We start from the raw sequence: 22,843 nt of genomic DNA, 5'->3' as shown, positions 1-22,843 counted from the left end.
GTTTGAACATATGACGCCGATTCTCACGAACAAAGTTATTCGGATTCTTATATCTAAAAGAGTCGAACCAGGTGTCGTACAAGTTGTCAGGGATGAAAATTGGAATGCCAAGCTCAACTGCCCTGCTATCGAGAAACAGTTGGCCAATTAGACCTTAGGAACCTCTCCTTTAGATAGCGTTTGGTACGCAGACGGGACGGGACGGGACGGGACGGGACGAAACGGGATGGGACGGGACGGGACGGAACAGATGTTCTGTGTTATGTTTGGTACGCGCAGGACGGAACAAGACGGTTGTTCCGTCCTGCGTTTGGTAGCACATGGACGGAACGGAACCAAAAGATTAAAATGACTAAAATACCCATGTTCCGCTGTTGTTTGGTACAATTTTATGGGCGGAACGGGACATGACTCTTTTTTTTTTTTTTTTAATAAGTTGTTCAAATTTGAACACTATTATCCATTATTTGTTTTTCTTGGTCCAAATTTTAATAGGTATATGTTGTGTTTCACATGCAAACCCCTTTAAAATTTGTAATTTTTCCCGTTTTCTACACCTCCATTCGAATTTTCACCACAAACCCATCAAATTTTATTGTGCAAATTGCAAAACCCACACCCCAATTCAATTTTTAGTCCCTAATTTTGGTCCTTTCAATTGTGGGTTGTTGTTGTTAAGGATGGATTTATAAGATGTTACAATCCTATCACTAAGGAAATAAATAATTTACATAAAATCATAATAAACTACGAATCCCAAGAATACAAGAATATATACACAAAAGTTAACAAATTGTTGAAGAGAGCTGGAGTATTCAAAGTAGGTGTGGATGGTTGGAGAAATGGCAACGAGAATTAAACTCTTCTAGTGAAAATTTGATGAAATGGAGTAGAAGAAAATTTAACAGAGGAAGGGAGGAAATTGATCATCTAATGCATTATTTGGGTTGCCTCCATGATAATTGGGAGGAACATGGTGAGCAGATTAAGGCCTTGATAAAGTGTATTAACAAATTGAAAGAAAGAGAAAAGAAGTTTTAACTAGGTCTCGAAACAAATGGATGCGGGTTGGGATTCTAACTCAAAGTTCTACAAACATTAGAATTGGCCTTGTTTAGAAGGACACCCCTCTAAATATTCCCCATTGCAGGAACAAGGCAAACCACATAAGAGCACATGACAAATGTTGAAAAATATATAAGTTTAATGATCATGCATATCGTAAACATTTTAGGGTTTAAACATTTAGAACTTAAACAAAGAAAATGAAATATGCATAACTTAAACATGAAATATCCGAAATCAAACATTCGTCCTGACTTAAAAAACAAATAATGTCTTGCTAAAGTAATAATGAAAACACTTAGAAGTTGATAAAGTTCCTCATACTAAAACCATAAATACTAAAACCTCAAAGGCTCTCCATAAACACTTTAATGAAATCTGGCTTCTGTGAGTCATCCAAGGTGCTCCAAATACCCATCAGATCGATATCTTTCACTAACTTCATTGAAATTCTTAACACCTAATCGTATGGGAGACCCATGGCCTAAAGCTCAGAATGTAGTCTAGCTTTTGCTTCTCTAAAAGTAAAACTTTCACCTAATTTCTTCATTTCAGTAACAGCTTTATTCCAACCTTCACTGATAACAGATACAATATTTGCATCACCATCATTCCTGCTCCTCTTCCTCTTCCTAACAGGTTGAGAAGCACTAGATGTAGCAACAGAAGGAGATGGGGTAGGTGAAAGCGGAGGTATCTCAGAAGTCTCACAATCCTCACTTTCCAAACCCATATTTTCAATTGCATCTGCCGCTGATTCAGCAATGCTACCCGTGGCTCGGTCTCTCCCAAACACCGTACATAGCCGTGGATACAACGGGAATGGCTTATTTGGTTTGCAAGATGCATTGGGATGTTTCTACAATAAGAACCCAAAGAAATCAAGGTTAAGACTTTCACCAAGAACTGCACTCACACTGTTTAATCAAAATCCATTTTAATCCAAACTGCACTCACACAGTTTATATCACCAAGAACTGCACTCACACAGTTTAATCAAAATCCATTTTAATCCAAACTGCACTCACACAGTTTATATCCAAACTGCAAAACTATAAAAAACCACATGCAAATAATTTTAAAACAACTGCACTCACACAGTTTATATCACCAAGAACATATAAAATAAAAAAAATTTAAATCACAATCTAAACTAATGTTTCCTCTCCTCCTGTCCGTGTTTATAACCCCCTGTACTCATGCTGTATATGTGATACAATGCCGTATGTTTTATGTTGTTGGTGCAGGCTAAGGCAGAAGAGTGGACTTGCACTAATCTCCAAGCAAGGAAAGATTATGTTACAAGACTGTGAGTGAATGACGAAAAAGAAATGTCAATTTATAACTATAAAAAGTCTTCAGTTTGAGGCTCCTTGCACAAATTCGCAAAATCCAGCCAGGGGTTCCATAGAAAAGGACGAAGAATAAGAAGGGAAGAGAAAGGCTCCTGCTTTTTAGAGTTTTGAGTTTGTTCTCGGAAGGAAGTGATTTGGGGTTGTTTTTTTTTTGCTTGGAAGTGGAGGAACAATGGCGACCGATCTCAGTGATTACGCCATCATCAAGGAAGGAGAGGCTGAGATTCTCATGCATGCTAAGAACCAAGTGTTTTACAACAAAACCCAGGTGCCAAAATCTTCTCTTTTTGTGATTTTTGAATTGGGTTTGTTAGGTTTGGTGGGATTTTTGAGATGATATGTTTGAGGTCTTTTTGTGTTTTTGAGTAGTTCTGAATTGGAAGTGTGTCGGGTCAGTGTTAGTTGGTGAAAAGTTGGATTTGGTTGCTGGGGAAGTATTGTAGGAATAGGAAAGATTAATGTTTAGAATCGAAGAATTTCGATATGCGAACGGTTTTATTTTTGTGATTAGTAATCGTTGAGGAATGTGTGTGATGAAGCCTTGGATTGGAAATGTTAATTGTGTCTCGCATTTGGGAGCATGTAAGTGAAGGAAACCCAATTCATATATTGAATTTTGTGTTGCTCAATTGGCTCATCATTTAGATTAAGTATTTCTGCTTACGGTTTATATATGCAGTGCAAATTCAATATGGACAAGTTAATCCTCGTCCAAGTCTAAAGACATTTGTGTGTTGGGGGGTGGGCGTGTGTTGGAAGGGAGTTACAATTTTTTGTGTTTACAACCTATTCTACTTATCTATCTCTCCACCCAGTTCTATACCACTTCATTTTTAGCTCAAGCGAGACCCTTCTAATTTTCCATAACTTATACGCCTTTAAATGACATGACTTGTTAATTAAATCCTAAACCAAAAGCCCAGGACAATAAGATAAAAGGCATTTGCACATATATAATGGAGCCCTATTCTTTCACTGTTAACAAGAAACAATCAGAGTTATAACCTAGCAAACACATTTACGACTTGATATCCAATGATTATACCAAAACTAGAGTATTTGGTCGACTCGGAATCCCAGGAGCACAAAGCAGCCTCTGTATTTTTCCAATATAAACAGGCTGCACTCTGCCATCTCACTTTTGGTAATTATATGTTCAAACACTACTATAAACATCATGCTTGAAAATAAGTCTTGCATAACCGACATCAACCTTTTAATGCTTATAACCGACATCAACTTGAACAGCTAAATCCTGAAATCCACTAAGACCTAAAGGCATTAACAAAACCAGCTCACTCACTTCAAATCAATATCCATACAAATATGATAAAGTCAACAAAACCCAAATTGCTTACCTTTCCTATGAGATAGAAGGGAGAAAGATTTATCTTTCAAGCAAACACCCACAGGAACAACAACCCTGTTGCCCAGAAAGCAAGAAAAGCACCTCAAAGGAGAAAACCTAAATCAAATCAAAGTACCAAAACCCTGATGCCCAAAAATCCCCTTTTTTTTTTTTCCCATTTCACAAAATACAAATTACAAATTGATATGTATTTACTCAAGAAACAAAATCAGAACCATACAACTCAACAATCAAGAACACAAAGGCATCCAAGAAACACCAAATTGACCAAACTGACCGTCCAGAAAGACAAATTGAAAGCGGAAACAGAAACCAAAGAAAAAAATGTACCATACCCAGATGAGAAATCGCCAAAAAAAACTAGTATTTTGCTGCACTCTAGTTGATACAAAATATCAAACACAAACAGAGAACAAATACATAAACAGAGAACAAATAAAAAACATTTGAACAATCGAAGAAAGAGAGACCGAGAGCTACACGAAAACAGATCGAACCTGGAACCGAGATGCAGAGCTGAAGATGCTACGGAAGAGGATGAGGAGGAAGGTTCGCAGAGCTGCTACACGGAAGATGCAGAGGTGAAGAGGCTACAGGGAAGAAGATGAGGAGGAAAGGGAAGATGCAGAGGGAGGAACACGACGGCTGAGAAGAAGAGGGATAGTTTTTAGGGTTTGTTATATGATTTTTGATTTAAATTTTGAAAAAGACAAGGGGCATTTTTGTCTTAAAATTTTGGAAATTTCTGTCCCACAGACGTGGAACAACCCGTTCCAGGGTGGGGGTGTGGAACAGAAAATCATCCAAAATCTGTTCCATGGAACAGCGCGTTCCACTCATTTTAGGCACACCAAACGCGGGACGGAACGCCTCGTCCCACTCTGTTCCGTCCTGTCCCGCGTACCAAACGCGACCTTAGACTCTAAGACCAATTAGAGTTTGCTCTACTACACTACTTGGCGTAGCACCGATTTACCAACCTTAAGTTAAATCTTTTTGGTTGGTACCCTTCACAAGGAAGCATCTTTAAAACCCAATCTAAGGGCCTTGAATTGAATCCGATAAGAGTTTTATTGATGTTTTAAGTTCATTTATGTATATATTTTACTTGTTTTGCGATATTCATTACTATTTTATCAATTTAATTTTTTTACATACTGTCTTTACTTTTCTATTCGTGAATGACCACGTTGGTGTGTTTGAATATAATTAGTTTATATCCAACCTCAACTTAGTAGTTTCTGGTCCTTAACATGCAGGACAGTAAAAAGAACCTAATTTGAGCCAAACGTTGGCACAATCCATTGATAAAGAAGTTTTATTTACCTGGGGTGCAAGTATGGTATAAACATATAATTTATTATTCTAAATACAACCAATAAATAAATAAATAAAAAAGAAGTTTTATTTATCTGGGGTGCAAGTGTAACCTATGATTCTCAAACAACTGCAACAAAAAAATTCCTTAGCATATGGGTTTGCTGGAAGCACTTCAAATACTTTTTCAGAATTAACTTGCATTTTTACTAAGATTTGGTTCCCAAAAACATTTTATCTAAAAATGCTTTCAAGCGTTCAAAAACACTCGTCAAAGGAGCCCTAAATCTGGGAGTCAAGCATCAACTATCAACCTTGTAAACTAAAACTAAAACCGGAGATCCTACCATTCCTCACCTACCAAAAATACGTATGTACGGAGGAAATATCTATTTACATCTGCCTATAAAACCTGCCAACGCCATAGAAAGGAAAAGTTCCATCTCTTCTTTCATCTCCCTTCATCTCTTTCTCTTGGCACCAGCTCCTGAACCTCGGCCACCATTTTTCACGCTGGCAGCAGCAGAACCACCTCTACCTCTGCCAGCCGGTGTCTTCTTTGCACTTGAATTTGGCGCACCCTTCAAATCGAATTGTACTTGCACTCCTGCATAGTATGAGGAACACATAAATCATGCATTCTGGAATAACATACATCTAAATAGCCTCAACCTATGAGCTTTCGAATTTAGTCGCATCCATGTAGGATACTACCAGTTACCTTTGGTGTTCAAACTTTGCAGTTCCTTTTGCAGCTTTTCACCAACAGCAGAACCTTCTGACAAATTGTGAAAAAAATAAAACAATCACTAAATGAGCACCAATAAGTCAGATGGTATCCAGAAGCAAACTAGCTTGCATAATCTTTAGTTCCATTTACAACCCTAATATCATAATTAACCTTTTTTACGAGTAAGTTTCTTCCGGCAATATAATAGAGAATTCCAGTAATCCTAAAACAAACCATTTCTGGTGGCATCCGAGTTTCCTGACAATAAACAGAGCAAAATCCTAGAACAATATTTAAATATTCCACAGAGATGCACACTCACAGGTCACGAAAGAACATTTCTAGAAGCGTTCCCTGTATTTACTTTCCAATCTGCAATTTCAGAATCCCAGATAGCATGGAACATGCCCTCCATTTCTTATGGAGTACAACATGTTAGCATACACCATTCTTATTTTACAGAATAAGGGTACGTTTGTTGCAGCGCACTATCTAGGACTGGACTAACTTCTGAGATTAAACTGGAGTGGCTTGGCTTGGACTAACCAGGACAAAAATAGTGAAGTGTTTGGTGCAGCAGCAAACTATATGTCCTGGACTAAATTATGAAGGAAAACAAAAAGGTAATCAGCAAACCGAATTTTGGTCTCAAAAACATATTCGAATAATGAATTGGATACAAAACAGAAGCAAACTGGATGATGTGAAGAAATGTCGAGCTAACAGTAATCGTAAACGAAATTGCAGAAATTGGAAACCGAAATATACCCATTTTGCTAAAAAAATTGCAGAAATTGCTAAACGCCTACAACACTATAGCAGCAATTTACACAAATCATAACACCAAATTTACAGAAAAATTGGTTTAAAAAAAAAAAACCGAATTCCAAGACAACGGCACAATTCCAATCACCATTAGCAGAAATTGCAAATCTTGTGAGAGTTAGAGCAAGTACCAAAGAGAAAAACCGAAATCAAGCGGCAAGAGAATAAAAAATAGGGGACTTTCACATCTGTGAAATACAAAATCTATGATTTCGTAAACATCAACAATTATCTGCGACTTGAATTTCAGTGGTCGGTGGGATGGTCTGGCGAGGTCGTCGAGCAGGATGAGAACGCGATAGGAGTCGATCGGCTGACGCAAGAGAGAGAGGAGTTGAGCGTATAAGGATGAGAGAGCGCACGGTCTTAGCAATCCCATAGGATTCGAGGAGACTCACTAAGGCCGGCTAGAGAGGCCTGTAGTCCGTGCGAGTGAAAGCTAATCTCATTAAACCTAATCCCTCCCGGTAACAAACATAAAATTTCACTATATTTTAGTGTAGTCTAGTCTAGTGAAATTTAATGAGGGTAAACAAACACACCCTAATAGTGATAGGGCTTTCTATTCCAGAAACATCTTAAGGCAACACCTTTTCACAAGATACACTGCAGAGCAAAATGGCCATTTATGGTTGTGAAAATTTTCCTAAAACTAAAGTAGTCCAGCAAAATGAATTATCTATTAAAGAGGAGCAGCATAATGATGACAGAAAAACTTACCCAAGTCCTCTGTATCTGACGAATTTTCATCATCACTCTGAACAAAAGTATCATCATTGTTCTCACCAATGACATCATCAGATGGTTCTAAAAGCACAGCAATCCTCTTCTTAGGGACCTTTTTCATTCCAGGAATAGTAACAAAATCTGCAGCTCGTACCATCCTTGTTTTGCTTCCTTCTTTGTATGCTTTTGTCAGAGCTGATTTTACAGCAGGCAGTATGCCATCTAGCGGATTTGGATGCCCCTGATAAATGGCTTATCGATGAGAAAACTTGTAAAATTTTGAAGCAGTATAGCAACAACCAAGCCTGCACCAAGGGTTACCTGAAATTTGGATAACTCCACAATAGTATCAAAGTCATCCTGACTAATGGAGTAAGTATTCATGAACTCCACAACTTCCTGCACAGCTTCATCCTGATATTTTTTTAACACAAAGGATGGACTTATTACTGATCATCAATCCAACTGTTTTACATACTTTGCAATTAAAATAAATCTTCATATACTAAAATAGATTATCTCCAACCTTAGGCAGTTCACGGAGAGGCACGGTCAATCGTTTCAGAAGAAGAGAAAGGTATTCAACTCGCAGTGTTTCCCTAAACAATTTACAAACGAGAAATTAAAAAGCTTCCAAGGGACACAAAATAAGACAAATAAAATAAAAACAGAGTGGTAGAGAGAGAGGACGGGAAGGAGAGATAGTGGTCTTGAAAGGACACATTCACTATAAAACCTTGACATGACGAACTTTTTAGTTCTTTTTTGTCACAACTACATGATAAAATTTCAGGAATCCAATACAATATATCAAACATAATCCAACAATTGGAAATTTCCAAAATTTTCAAGTCAGTAGGACTGAAAACAGAAGAAACAATGGCCATGCACGCACAAGAAAATATAAGTTTACAACTTTCCAGATGGATCTAAAGTTCTAGGGTTCCATATAAACACCATTGGTAGTATAGTCCTTATATAAGTCAATAACGCTGGGCATTATGGCCTTGTTTGTGTCTGGGATTGGATTGGAGAAGTCACTAGATTCAATGTATGTTGATTGTTGAATGAAGAAACGGATGTAACTTCCAAAGTTTGTCCAAGTTTAGGTAGAAGATGGATTTATGAAGGATTGACAAGGATAAGTTTCCTTCATGACTAGTCCATCTTCTACCTTCAACATGGAAAAAATTTCGAAGTTGAATCAAGTGACTTCTCCCATCCAATCCAATCCTTGACACCAAACTCAAATGCATTAGGTTAGTGACCAAAAATTCAAACATAGAACAGAAACTACCTCCCCGAACTAGATTCACGAGAAGCAAGAAGATGGACATGCAAATCTTCCAAGAGCCTAAGATTTTTTCCTAATGTTGAGTTCTTTCCCAGCCACCCTCCAAATCTATTAAAATTCCTTTCTCCCTGCACAATAAGGTCAACTTGTGAAGGTAAGCATAAACGTTGATGCATGTATAACACAATGTATTAAAAGCGTGAGGCGTGGACGAGGCGTCCGAGGCGAAGCCTAGCCTAGGCGTGAGGCGAAGCCTTACAGGATTTAATTTTTTTTTATATTAAAAAATAATAGTATGTAAAATAAACATCCATTCTCAATTTTTCATTCAAATCCATAGTCATTCAAAAAATAATATCATTTAAATTCATCATTCAAAGGTAATATCACCCAAATTCATCATTCAAAAGGTAATACAAACAAAGAAAACAATCATTCATCCAAATCATCTTCATATAAATCAAAATACAAACAAATATATAAATCATTCATCTAAATCCTCTTCATCTAAATAAATCCTCTTCATCTAAATAAATTTCTAACAATTTATTAATTAATTTATAAATTAATCCTTTAATTAATTTATTAACAATTAACCCTTTAGTGCCAATTTCTAACAATTTATCTAAGTGCCAATTTATGGCAGTGCACATGGACACAATTTATGGCGGCAGAAGCATTAAGTTTATGGTATAAGACTATAAGTGCAAAACAGTTTGGCAGCCACACAGACATAAAACCGTGGGCTCTGTCCCCTGTTTTCTATTCTGCTTCTTCCTCTCTCTCTCTGTCTCTCTCTCTGTCTCTCTCTCGCAGAGCACCATCGGCCTTCCCCAGAAAATGCAAAACCAGAAAATTAAATCCCCATTAACCCCAGAAAACTATTAACCCCTTCCCCAGAAAATAAATCCCTAATTTCAGAAACCGTAACCTTTGGGATCTTGCTGACCGCGCTGGGGCTGGGCTGATGGCGCTGAGGTGACGGCGGCGTGGCGGCGTGGCGACACCGATGTTCTGAGCCTCTGGGCTTCTGGCGCGCGGGAGTAGAAGAAGCAAGGCAGAGCCGCAGAAGGCAAAAGGCAGAGGCAGAAAAATGGGTCGAATTCGAAGGTATGGTGGGTGAAGACTGAAAATCCTTACCCAAACGACGTTGTTTTGGGTTTGGATAGTTTAAAAAAAAAAAAAAAAAACGTCCAGACGCCTTGAGGCGCGCCTCCGCCGCCTCGGCGTCTCCGGCGAAGCATTTCGCCTACTCCAGCAAAACTGAGGCGTTTGCCTCTCCGCCCAGCCTCAAGGGCGCCCTAGGCGCGCCCCGAGGCGAGTTCTTTAAAACATTATGAATATTTCAAAACACTTAGAAGATATATAACCCAAAAACAAATTTTATAAAGTGAAGAAATGGGATAATTAAGTTTCTTTTTACCAGTGCGATTTTAAGTTGAACCAGTGGTCCAATGACAGAAAAACTTCTTAACAGTTCTATACACAAGCACAAGTCTATAAAACAAGATCCCTAATATCATGTCACCCCTCTGTGTGGCTTTCTGGGTGTAATGGGATCATAGGAAAGCTGTATAAATAAAATGTGAATAGCAACAAAAAAAAATCATTATAGACCATTTATATGAAGGCTGCAACAATATGTGCACTGCTGTAGCACACAGAATGTACACATTTTCAAGGCCAAAGAGAGGACCAGTTAACACTCTTTAAATTTATAAACTTGCAAAGAAAAGGAAATAAATTACCTGCTCAAGTGTCTCTCTCTGCCCCCGCAACAATGCAGCACTGGTTATAAATATAAAATAATACCACGAATCAGAAATTATGAATTAACTCAAAGAAATTATCTCAACTTCCAGAGCTGATGCGAAGAAACATACGGAATTATAGAGGATGAAAGACAAGCACTTTGGGAAAGCTGCCACTGCCGATATTTTCTAATCTGTACATTGAAAATATCTCCATTGCCAATAGACTCAGCGGCACGGGCAATCAAGTTCATACGTTTTATCCCACTATCATCTTTAACAGCCGAACTTGGCCTATAGTTGATATAATTTTCCTGCCAGAAATTGAAAAAGAGAACTAATATATTAGAATATTCAAACTTTGGCTACAAATATGATCATTTGGAGAAGGAAAAAAAAAGGAATTAAGGGGTGCAGAAGCATAAGTAGATTCAATGTTCAAGTGAATGCAACTTTGCATCCAAGTCCATCAAGAATCTGACATAGAATTAAACAGAATTTATTGATCATTACATAAAAGAAGATAAGGAGAATAACATTCTGATTCTTGTCATTTGCATGGGAACAAGCAGCACCAAGATCTTAAATCAACTAACACGATTTGAAAAATTGTAGAAGATGTGAAGTAAGAACACGCTAAGCCTCATGGGAAGAGAGATAGAGGGAGATGAGTGCGAGAATCTGATAATTTCGATCTTTTCTTTCTACGTCATTGTTATTGTACCAAATTACGAAATATTCAAAATTACATCTCATGATACAGATATTCCTTTTTCTCTTTTATCTTCTATTTTTGGTCAGAGTCAAGATGCAAATGTTAAAAACAATTCTTCATATTGATGCAAATTCAATTTTGTAAGAGTTCAGTATGTGAAAGGTTGTAAAGACAGTCAGGACAGTTCAGCATGTGAGTCTTGGAATCATTTTTAAGATGTATGGTGTATATCACTCATCTCCTTTTTTTTTAGTTAATTTCTTTATTTGTATCGGAAATTGCGTTCGGATTTGTGAAATAAGTTAATAAAACATCAAACAAATTTCAAAAAAGTGTCTCCCACAAATTATGCTCCTACTACGTAAGTGTACCTTCGAAATTCTGTCCCCCTCCCCATACCCCCCCTCCCCCCACCCCCCAGTCAGGACAGTTCAGCATGTGAGTCTTGGAATCATTTTTAAGGTGTATAGTGTATATCACTCATCTCCTTTTTTTTTAGTTAATTTCTTTATTTGTATCGGAAATTGCGTTCAGATTTGTGAAATAAGTTAATAAAACATCAAAGAAATTTCAAAAAAGTGTTTCCCACAAATTATGCTCCCACTAGGTAAGTGTGTACCTTCGAAATTCTGCCCCCCTCCCAATTTCCCACAAACCCCACCCCCCCCCTCCCCCCGCCCCCCAAAAAAAAAAAAAAAAAATTAATATCATCTCCAACGGAAAAGCATTACCAGGTCAAGCGTCATGCAGTCATATTTTTACAATAAAAACTCCATTCCTGAGGTTATTGCCATATCTTTCGAATGAACCTATGCATCATGTTGACAGTAAACACTGCAAGTCTTTTGTTCCTCCAGTAGTATTCAATAGTGAAACAAAACATACTAAAGTTTGCACTGTTTGTTATAGCATTTTTTATTCAGTATATGCCAGCCAAAAAGCAAGTCTACTAGCAAAGGAAGAACCTGGATTAGAAGAGGGACTAGGTCAGGATCACTCATGCTCAGGTCAACACGCTCATCCATTCGCAACTTTCCAGCATTAAAACCAAACAGCCTGCAACAGAAAAGACACGTCAGCATCGCGCACCTGGTTACTTTTCATGGCTCCTAATGGATCAATCAGAACTTGTGAAGGATGGCACTCTGAGAGCCCCTATATTTCTTGATATAAGAGAAACAAATATACCGTATCTGGTCATAAAATAAATGTCAAAGATTGTATGGGATAAAGTAAGGTTTTGAGCATCGTGACATTGGAGTTTTGTGGGATGATCATGGAAGATTTTGGGTGACAGTATCAGTTTTGTGGGATAAATTGAGGTTTTGGACAATCATTATCGGCTCTCTTCTGTGTTTACAGAAATATCATATTTTTGCAGATTGGACGGCTGTACTTATTTAAGCTTTGTGTTTGCATTCTTTTTGTACGGTACATGGAAAACTTCAGTTCTCATAAAATAACGTTTAATTTTTTTAAAAGTGATTGGCTTCAGCGCAATAAGTTGTTCTCATTTGTGGATAGTAGGCTAGTTTCTCAGTGGATAGTTTGTCCATTTTATCAAAAAAAAAACTTTGTTGTGATTGCAAACGAAAAAATATTTATGTAAATAATTGAGAACAAAGCAGTGAAGCTCAAAACATGGTTCAAACAACTCAAATGGTGATGCATATATCAATCAAGAAACCAAGTTTAGAAAATTCAAAATGCATATGAATAAGAGGAGACAGGCATATAAGAAATTCAAAAGACAACAAGATGCAGAGAACCAGAGTCAAAAAGAGAACTTTGCTGCCATACTTGTCAACAGCTGTGAATGGTGAAATATCTTCATCCTTTGAACTGCTTAATAAGCGCTGCCGTACATCATCATATTTAATGATTGACATTGAGAGGCTCATATATTGCAATTGGTTAACTGCCATTCGCATGTCTCCATTAACTTTTTCTGCAAGTTCCTCAAGAGCAATCTGAGACAATGAATAGAAAATTAATCAACAAGGGGGGAGAAGAATCTTGAGGTACATGTCAGAAACCAGAGAAGCGAGATAACTTGATCACATGTAAAACCATAGTAGAAAAATGATTATGAAGGTTACCACTAAACAAAAAGAATCAATACCTAAACTGAGTTAGGTCCCAAAAACATCTCATCCCAAGGAAAAAGAAAAACAACTACAAGAAAAATAAGGGAGAAAAGAGAAAATGGAGAACCAACTACACTATCAAGAACCGGCCGAATTAAAAGGCGCCCGGGGGGGGGGGGGGGGGGGGGGGGGGGGGGGGGGGGAAGAGAGAAAACTAAAATGATACAATTCTACAGTATAGTGCATTACAACAGCAGAAATTGTGTCCCATGTGATATTTTAGTGAATCTAAGCTTCTGTAGCATTATAGTAGATGAAAACACCAAGTAGTGTACTTCCATCACCATGGGAAAAAATGCACTCAGAGTTATAAAGTATTTACCTCATTAACTTGAAGGCTTTCAGCATTTGCAACTTGCATCAACCTCTTTGCCATCTACAAACCATGAACAAAATTTAATAACAGCAAAGTGGCAACAACCTTATTCAAACATTATTCTTCAAAGGCATGTCAAATATAAGTGACAAAAAGCCTGAAGTTTCTAAAAAAATAAAAATCGCTTGACAAAATCACAAATGCAATTTCCTTATCCATGCAATGAATAAACACAATCTAAACAAAATCTTGCAAATGGAATCACTATTGCAGAGTTTTATAGTTGAAAATTAATTTTAATCTTCCCTTTCCTGGTCAATAAAAATAATACGTCATGACGTCAACCCACTTGTTTAACGATCACAGTTAATATTCTTCATCACAGCACAACAAACATTATAAGATTACATTATTTTAGCATGTTGTAGAATTCTTGAAAAACATTAGTCAACGACTTTATTGAAAAAAAATGTTGCTTAAGTTATGCAGCATAAACAAATTTTCATCCCATGTGTCAGTTTGTATTCCTGAATGCAGGCAAATGTATGCCAAAAAGAAAGAAAAAAAAACCTTCAACAAGAAGGCATGATTAAGAACCAATAAGTAAATGTGCAAGTGACTAGAAGAAACAATATGAACATTCTTCCAAATACTCAAATATACAGAAGTACAGACAATTTGCGAGGGAGGAGGAGACCTGCTGCTTGGTAGGTTTGCGAAAGTTGAGAAGCAAACAGTAGTTCACAAGACTTTTCAGTTTCTGACTATAACGATCATTACAAATGCAGATAATAGGAATTTTTGAAATCTTTATGCTAGCAATAAGATCAGCAACTCCACCCCGATCTCCAGCAGACATCCCATCAACCTCATCCATAATCAGCACAGTTTTGGGATGCTTTGATCTGCAAATTTAACTAAGCATTAACAGGAGAAAATAATGCTGTCAGGCACATCCTAGGCGTAAATGCACCCCAAATAATGGATAATATAGATTAGGCCTACTTATTGTATCCACCCGTGAAAGATGTCTCTCATCCCACTTAACCCCGAAAGTCACTTTGACCCAATCCCCCTAAATGCACTTTTCGTTCCCACTTTACCCCCTCATCAAGTCTGTCAAATTTTCCATCCAAGGCATGGCATGTGAGGAACCTATTGATTTTCTTATATGTAAGCCCCACAAGAGCAACATAAAAGTTTATTGTTTAATATTTTAATTAAATATGGCAATCATATCTAAAAACAAAAAAGTTTAACCAAAAACACACAAGGTTAATCCCACCGCCAAACCACAGCCAGGACACCCCCCCCTCGCTCTGCCAAACCCCCATCCAACCCTTCCCCGAACTCCTACAGATTTTTCACTTCCAATCCTATTCCTCGCACCCATTTCTCCCTGGCACACCCACACCCCCGGCGGCCTAATCTCCCTTTCCCAGAAACAACCCTACCCCCGATCTCCCATCCCTCCCCCCCCCCCCCCCCCCCCCAACACAGACACACACAACCCCTTCTGCTTCTCAAACCACCCTCTCCGTCGTTAACTTTTCCAATTTTCCTCTCCTTAAGAATCCCACTTGTACCACATCAGCAGCTACGCAATTTTTTTACGAAGTGCAATTAGGAGGAAATACTGTGATTAAGCTATTTTTGAGAGAGGGGGAGAGAGAGAGAGAGAGAGCGAGAAACCAACCCATCCATGCTCAGGGCCTTGTTGCTGACAAGCTCTTTAATCGAGTTTGCATTGCTTCCACCAATTCCCTTTTCAATCTTTGAATCAGCTTTCCCACGACTGTCACTAGCATTTACCTAATCAATTCAGCAATATTCAAATTATCTCATGGTTCTGCAAAATTCAAATTTAGCATGAGAGAAAACAGAAAATAGCATTCAGTAACATAATTCAGCAATATTTAAATTATCTCATAGTTCTGCTTCTTGGTTAAAGTATGAAACCTCAATTGCCTGGAAACCAAGCATTTGACTGACTAACTTTGCAGACGTCGTTTTCCCTATACCAGGTGTTCCGCTTAAAAGTACAGCCTTTTTTGCACCAGAATTGGTTGGGTTTTTTCCTTTTTCCTTATTTCCAGTATCAAGAAATTGCTCATTCCAATGTGCCAACCAATCATGAAGTTGCTTTACCTGCAGATTAGACATTACATCAACTGTATCAGAGCTTACTTTTGCTTCCCAGATAGATGCATGTGCAGACAACGATGCAATGGTGGCAAAACAATGACCAACATACCAGCGACTGATTCCCAATAATGTCGTTTGGAACCTTTGGCCTATATTTTTCTGTCCAAGTAAAAGTAGAATGCTCGGTAGTTTGCTTCTTACACCTAGCAAGGGAGGCATCTGACTGCAACTGTTTGCTAGATGCACTTGATGCCAACGAGCTTCCAGTGCAATCTTCTGGAACGGTTACATGCCAATTTTATAAGAGAACTTCAAATATGATGACTACATTTGTTTTTCAAATAAGATGCAACTGCTTAATTAACCTGCTAGAAAAAAGTATCCAAAATCCATATAACAAGAAAAACACTACTTTTAGCCTCCATGTCATAAAGAGTGCACAAAAGTTTAAACACTTTTGAAAGTCGAGACAAATAGAAGGGAAAAAGCATGTAAGTTTTATTCCTAAGTAAAACTGAGAACACAAAAACTTTGGACTCGTGGTCCCAGTGAGCAATAAAAAAATGAAACAGAATATAAGTTAATCATACTGATACCATATGTAGTTTGGAACACTTCCTACTACCCTATGATGAACATGGTCTGACAAAGAACAGATAATAACCACTCAAATGGAAGAACTAGATGAAAGTAGTACAGAACAAGATGGATCAGGAGCCATCAGGAAGATTATTAAAAACCAGTTAAATACATGATAAACTACACGAAGCAAAGCAACAAAAATTAGTCCAAAACAGCAGGGCAATCAATTGTAACAAACCAACAAAGATATCATTAAAGTTCCCAAAGTCCCATAGAGAAGCCATAAATGAATTAATCCAATTACCCAATAGTGTAGTACAACTTTTTTTCTATCATCAGGAGTTCATCTATTCATTCCTCCCCAAACCACCCAAAAGGACGCAAAATGGCACGCCGCCACAAGGTTCCAAAGTTATTTTTCATTTTCCTTCGCAAAAAGCATTCAGACAACAAAGAAGTACAGTGCCGCAAAATCACCCAAATTAACCAAACTAAAGGACCACATCTGCTCCCAAATTGTGAACAGAAGAAGAAAGAGAGTGCAAAAGTAAAAGGTTAAATTATTCACCAGAAGAATGAACAGTACCCTATTGCCCTTATATGCTAGCTGTGCAAGAGTATGTACAAACACTATGGAGACAAGATAATTGAGAAATAAGACACCCTCGACCCTTTTCATACATTTAGATTATACAGAAAACCCAGCCAAACCAAAAATCAAATTATAAATCTGCAATTAGAACAACACACCCAAATTACTTAATGAACCGGGACATACTTTTCAATGTTACTTTCTTAGGGCTTTTATTGGGCAAAGATGCTGCTGCAGCATCATCCACAGATTTCTTTGCTTGTTGTACAGGTAATTTAGCACCGACAGATGCCCGAATCATATCAAACAATCCATCCTCGGTAAGAAAAGCCGTACTACAGAATACAATTACTTTTCAGATAAAAATAAAGCAAGTATAGGAAATATGAAAAATCTAGTTCAGTTCAAGACAGCAAACCCAAGTTCTTTGGCTTTAGAGGATTTCCTTCCCTCAATATCTTCATCGCATAAAAGATAGTTCTGCAAATAGACTATGTTAATCAAATGCTAGCAGTAATATCTAAATCCAAGGGATTACAAGATCGAAACATGAGCATACCGTTTTCTTGCTGACAGATCCAGTAATACGACCGCCATGACGTTTAATCAAATCCTCTGCTTCTTCTCTTTCCAAACTGTAAGTAGTAAAATTTTAAACTTCAATATTAGAATGAATGGAAAACAAATATTTATTGAAATCTACCAAAGAAAAAAAAGGAAGAGGAACTTCATGCTACCAGACAAACATTAAACTTGAAACTATAATACCAACACAACCCTGACAAGCATGTGAACGTCACACATATATTACAATAAATACCTGTCAAGTGTACCACTAATTACAAAAGTCAAGCCAGCTAAACAATCTGGAGCACCTTCAGGAACTTCCTGAGACATGCAAACATGGACTAATAGTGAACATCAAGGAAAATACAATAATTTTAATAATCAATTCCTGATATTCCAAAACATTAAACCTTTTCTCCTTTGTGTGGGGGATCTTTCCTTTCTCCATAATTCATAAATCCGCCTCGTCCAGCACCCCTTCCTCTTCCACCAGCTGGTCCTGCAGAAGCACCTCTTCCACCACGACCCCTACCAGCCGGCCTGAGGGGTGATTCGGCATTCTTTTTATCATCATCGCCACCTTCATCAATAGCCGTAACCTGCTGTGGGATTCCCATGCCAGATATGCTCTTCAGTTTCTTACTAGGTGTGGTATCAAGTTCAACTGATTTCTTCTTCGAATTAGGCAAGACAAAATCGTCGTCGTCGTCATCAACAGCTTTGTGAGCTTTTTTTGCAGGTGAGGGTTTAACACATGCATCAGGATCCTTGTGAGGCTTTCTTTTGGATGGAACTTCAGTTGTTCCATCTTCATCCTTTGGTTTATCTATGGGAAAATACTTGCTAGTTTTCCTCCTGCCAGAATTTTCTTGACCTCCTTGCACCTGGTTTAGCACAGATAACAGAATTAAAGAACAAAACGGAAACCTTATTATGATTAATATAGTTTCCCAATTCCCGTGTTCTGTGCACTGGCCAACTCGGGGTCAGTGCCATTTCAGTTTTGGTCCGAGATTCTGATCAGATTCCTTGCCTAGTACAAGAATAAAATACATAAAATGATAACGAAAACAATCCTCCTTTTCTTACAATTTTCTCAGCAGAACGGAGCAGTGGAAAGATCATACTTTCTTGTTGTTAAAGAAAAGAACATGGAAACAAATGTAAAATGCAATGAACCTACTGGTTCTTTAGGCTCAATCTTAGGTGTAGAAGGAGCCGCCGCCGGTTTCTTGGTGTTTCCCTTGTCGTGGGACTTCATAAACCACTTCCTAATATCGGCCTGGGACTTGATTCATCCAAATGAAACAAACAAACGCAAGACATCAAATCATCAGCGTATGAAGGGCAAGAAGAAGAATCAACAGTCAAATCTTTAAACCCTAGAAAATGGAAAATAAGAAAATTGGTATTGAGAAGTTACCATGTCTGAAGCTTTGCTTAAAGCTACAATGCAGTATCAATGACACACTGACTATCACTGCCTCTTACACAATATGATTCTGCAACCCAAAATTATCTCAGAAATCAAACCCACAAGAAAACCTGAAGAGAAAAAAATATGTACCCTTCTCTTCAGGAGAAATACGACTGAGGTGTTTGCCTTGGGGGTTTTCAGGGTGTGTTTGGGGTTTTTAAGCTGTTGTATGGTTGCTGAGAAAATTAAGTTGACTGGATTTCAATCACTGCTTTGTTCTTTTCCTGCTATATTTATTGAAATAAAATTATGTTTGGCTTTGATGTTTTTTTTTTTTTTTTTTTTGGTAAATTACACAAAACTACCTTATAAGGTATAACATAGCAATGGAGGTTTGACAGAAAATTTACCCCTTTTTTACACAAAACCACCGCATGAGGTATTACATTTAACAGTCAAAATTGACCAAAAATTTAACAGAGGTCTGATATTGCAACGAATTCATTCGTTGAGGTACGACATTGCAATGTTTAAAATATGAGGTATGAAATTGTGGTTCAATCCATAGTTAAGGTAGTTTTGTATAATTTACCTTTTTTTATATAATTATATAAGTATTTATCATGTGTTTTTTAGTTAATCTCATGTACACTAAATTTTGCTAACAAAATGACTAAATGATGTGTCATAAATAAAAAATAAACATATTTATCAAATCATCAACTTTCATGTTATTTAATTTACAAAATTTAGTCTCCCCAGTATTTTTTTTTTTAATTTGGTTTTTTATTCACGAACTGTTAAACAAAAATAAAATCATCACAGTGGATATAATTGTATTTCTTAAAATTCCAAGCTTTCAAAAATTGTAGACCAAATGTACAACTATATGCGCATGATAAAAAAAGTCTATGTAGGGGTGGGCACTTGGAATCGAAAACCGAAATCAAAACACAAACCAAATCGAACCACACCTAAGGGTTTAGTTTTGCTGTTTTGAAACAGTTTCAGTTTGAAACTGAACCGCAATGTAAGAAAACGATTTGAAACTAAACTGTAGTTTCGATTTTGGCTTTTGAAAACCGCACCACAAATATAGAAAGAATTTTTAATTGAATAACCATATTAGATGTTATGTTTTAATTAGGTGTTTGTTACACTCCATACATTTAAATATTTGTTTCTTGCTCAGTGTTGCTCTTGGTCTCATTTGGCATTGGGAACAAAACATTTTTCATAAAACTGGGGGCAAAATATTTTCATAAATCAGATTCAGATATGTATGTTTTTTGTCCTCAATTATTTTGTTTGGGCGATTATTACTTTACTTAGGCGCCGATGGTGGGTTCTGGGTAAGGTATTGAAGGCTTCAATTTTGGTTTTTTTGGGTGATGAATCTGAAATGGTAAAAGATATTGACTAAGGTACCTTAATTTGTCAAAAATGGTTTTTTTTGGTTGAAAATATTTGGTATAAATAATAGAATTGTATCAGTTTGTTTCATTGTTATTTACTCAAACTCTATCTGATTTGGTTAGGCATTTTCTAATATTTTATGTGAGAGAGGGGAGAGAGGGGAGGACCCAAATAAAAAAATAAATTTCATTTTGTATGTAAATGGTTTGAAAATTAAACTGAAACCATTTGAAACCACGCCAAACTGAACCAAATGATTTGGTTTTATTTCGGTTTTAACTTCAAAATCGCACCAAACCAAATCACAAAAAATTGCAGTTTCGATTTTGGTTTCACTCAAAATCACATCAAACCAAACCCTGCCCACCTCTAAGTCTCTCGCATATACCTCAATAAAAATATTTCATAAAAATTACAATAGAAACCAACTACCGTAACATATCTTTTAGGGTGCGTAGTGCCCGTGAATAAAGAAAGGTTTCTCAAGCGCGTGGAGATAAACTAGTCATTATTAGGACAATTACGTATTCTTTTTCCAGACTTTTTTTTTCTTTTTCCAATTTTGATTTATACTTAATCTTTTTTTTTTTTTTTTTTTTTAGTACATCGATATTTTTACACTAAAAGGGAAGAAGTTCGGTTAAGCCACACAATGGGCAACCTAATTTGGTATTGAAATCGCCGAAATTCGAACCTAAGACCTCTCACTTCCGAGTGAAGAGGAATACCACCAAACCATAATATTGAGTGGCGTTTAAATCAAAATTCTCATTTTATTCCCATTTAAATGGTAAACAAAAGTAAACAAATATAAACAAATTTGATGAGCATTTAAATCAAAATTCTCATTTAATCCCATAATTATGCCATCTCCAATGGTGGGTTACATAGCCCAATTTAGGCCCTTTTGCTCTCAAATTCATCTTTCAATGGAGGGTTACATAGAATCATAAATAAATAAAAAATTAGTAGGCAAATCTTACTAGCAGGGCAGGTGGAACTAGGGACCAAAGTGATCCCAGGACGAGTCTAGAAAACATACACATTTTGGTCTTTTTGAGGATCTACTGAATGTTTGGTATGGATCATTTTTATATCCACTAAATGTGTAATGCAATGCATATTAGGCATATCTCAACAAACCTACCAAATGAATAAACTAATTAGTTTCAACATATATCAATATCTGTTGACATGTGCACAACAAGTTCACCAAGTGAATAAATTGTTTTTTTTTATTATTATTTTGCGCTTCGCTCTGTTCCTATCTAAAAAAAAAAAGACTTGTATTACTGCTATTGAGTTTGCCATATTTGGCCTCAAAATAAGAACGAGCCAAAACTGTTCATGGGCCCAGCATGCACCCGCATCTTTTTGTCCACAAGGTCAGGCACAGGAGTACATCCAACGGTTCAAGTTTGAAACGCAGGCTAACGTCAGGTAGTCGTTAGTTTTTTTTTTTTTTTTTTTTTTCCTTCTTTTAATAAACAATATTATCTACACTAATGAGGGTGGGGGGAGTGGGCTAAACCTCACAATGGGCTAGCAATTCACCTTTGGCGAGCAGGCTAACGTCAGGTAGTCGTTAGTTTTTTTTTTTTTTTGTCTTCTTTTAATAAACAATATTATCTACACTAATGAGGGTGGGGGAGTGGGCTAAACCTCACAATGGGTTAGCAATTCGCCTTTGGCGAAAATCGAACTTAAGACCTCTCACTTACAAATAAAGAGAAATATCACTAGACCATAGTACTAAGTCATTAAATTAAAAATAAAAATAAATAAAAAATATAAAAATATAAAACTTAAAAACATGTTTAAGAATAAAAAATAAAAAACTAAAAACGCATATAACGGCTAGCTGAAGTTAGCTAATCGTTAAATATACTTTTAATTCTCTTTTTCAACCAAAATAAGATTTTTGTAAAAACAAAATGTAGAAATACCAAAAAAATCCATAAATACCTATCCCACATGCTCTACCTATTCACATAATTTTACACTTATTTTCTTCAAATATTTCTTCAAATTTGTTCCCTCATTCATTTCATAGTCCACCATTTCTGAAAATTGGTTAACACTTCAAAGGGTGGAAATCGGACACAAAAGGAAGAGCCCCTTGCAACGCTGACCATCAATGCTTCGAAGATAGCGTCAAGGGGACTAGCATGTCATCGAAAACTCTTTGGTGTTGCATAGTACAAAATACTTGGAGTTCTATGAAGGCATATCTTTTTTGTTAAAATGTCTCACATCGACTGTATTAATAAGAAAAAAAGAGTTTAAATATCTTAATCCCACTCCAACTAACGACGATACCTTTTGTGATAAAACCCCACACCTGACGGATTGTGCATATGGTAATTACCAAGTTAGGGACAATATCGGTGTTGTTGGAACTGGGTCTTTAGCCCGTCTCTCTGATAATTCTACATGGTATCAAAGTCAGAAAGCGGGCTCGTACTGTACTGTCACGTGATGGGTGGGCCTCCTTGGCCCTGCGCGATCGATATG

General features: G+C 37.0%; 1 protein-coding gene across 2 annotated transcripts; it reads right to left on the bottom strand.

Moving 5' to 3' along the window:
- Nucleotides 1-5,276: 5,276 nt before the first annotated feature.
- LOC137747406 (replication factor C subunit 1-like) lies at nucleotides 5,277-19,153 on the bottom strand. 2 transcript variants are annotated; one of them, XM_068487511.1, is made up of 22 exons: nucleotides 18,920-19,153; nucleotides 18,680-18,784; nucleotides 17,907-18,380; nucleotides 17,750-17,817; nucleotides 17,489-17,564; nucleotides 17,348-17,409; nucleotides 17,116-17,264; nucleotides 15,865-16,031; nucleotides 15,570-15,758; nucleotides 15,307-15,422; nucleotides 14,308-14,515; nucleotides 13,617-13,670; nucleotides 12,948-13,117; nucleotides 12,113-12,203; nucleotides 10,565-10,746; nucleotides 10,430-10,469; nucleotides 8,685-8,809; nucleotides 7,914-7,986; nucleotides 7,709-7,801; nucleotides 7,382-7,628; nucleotides 5,828-5,884; nucleotides 5,277-5,713 (listed from the first exon to the last, which is right to left on the bottom strand). In XM_068487511.1, exons 1-22 carry the CDS (start codon nucleotides 18,920-18,922, stop codon nucleotides 5,568-5,570), a joined length of 2,895 nt encoding a protein of 964 aa, XP_068343612.1. In that variant the 5' UTR covers nucleotides 18,923-19,153; the 3' UTR covers nucleotides 5,277-5,567. The 2 variants fall into 2 exon arrangements, with proteins under 2 accessions (XP_068343612.1, XP_068343613.1); XM_068487512.1 differs by having other exon boundaries at nucleotides 5,828-5,881.
- Nucleotides 19,154-22,843: the final 3,690 nt, after the last annotated feature.

Source organism: Pyrus communis, chromosome 10 (genome assembly GCF_963583255.1).
Source record: "Pyrus communis chromosome 10, drPyrComm1.1, whole genome shotgun sequence".
Classification (NCBI taxonomy): Eukaryota; Viridiplantae; Streptophyta; class Magnoliopsida; order Rosales; family Rosaceae; genus Pyrus; species Pyrus communis.
Note: the sequence above shows the minus strand (reverse complement) of the source record. Positions and strands in the feature narration are given on the sequence as shown.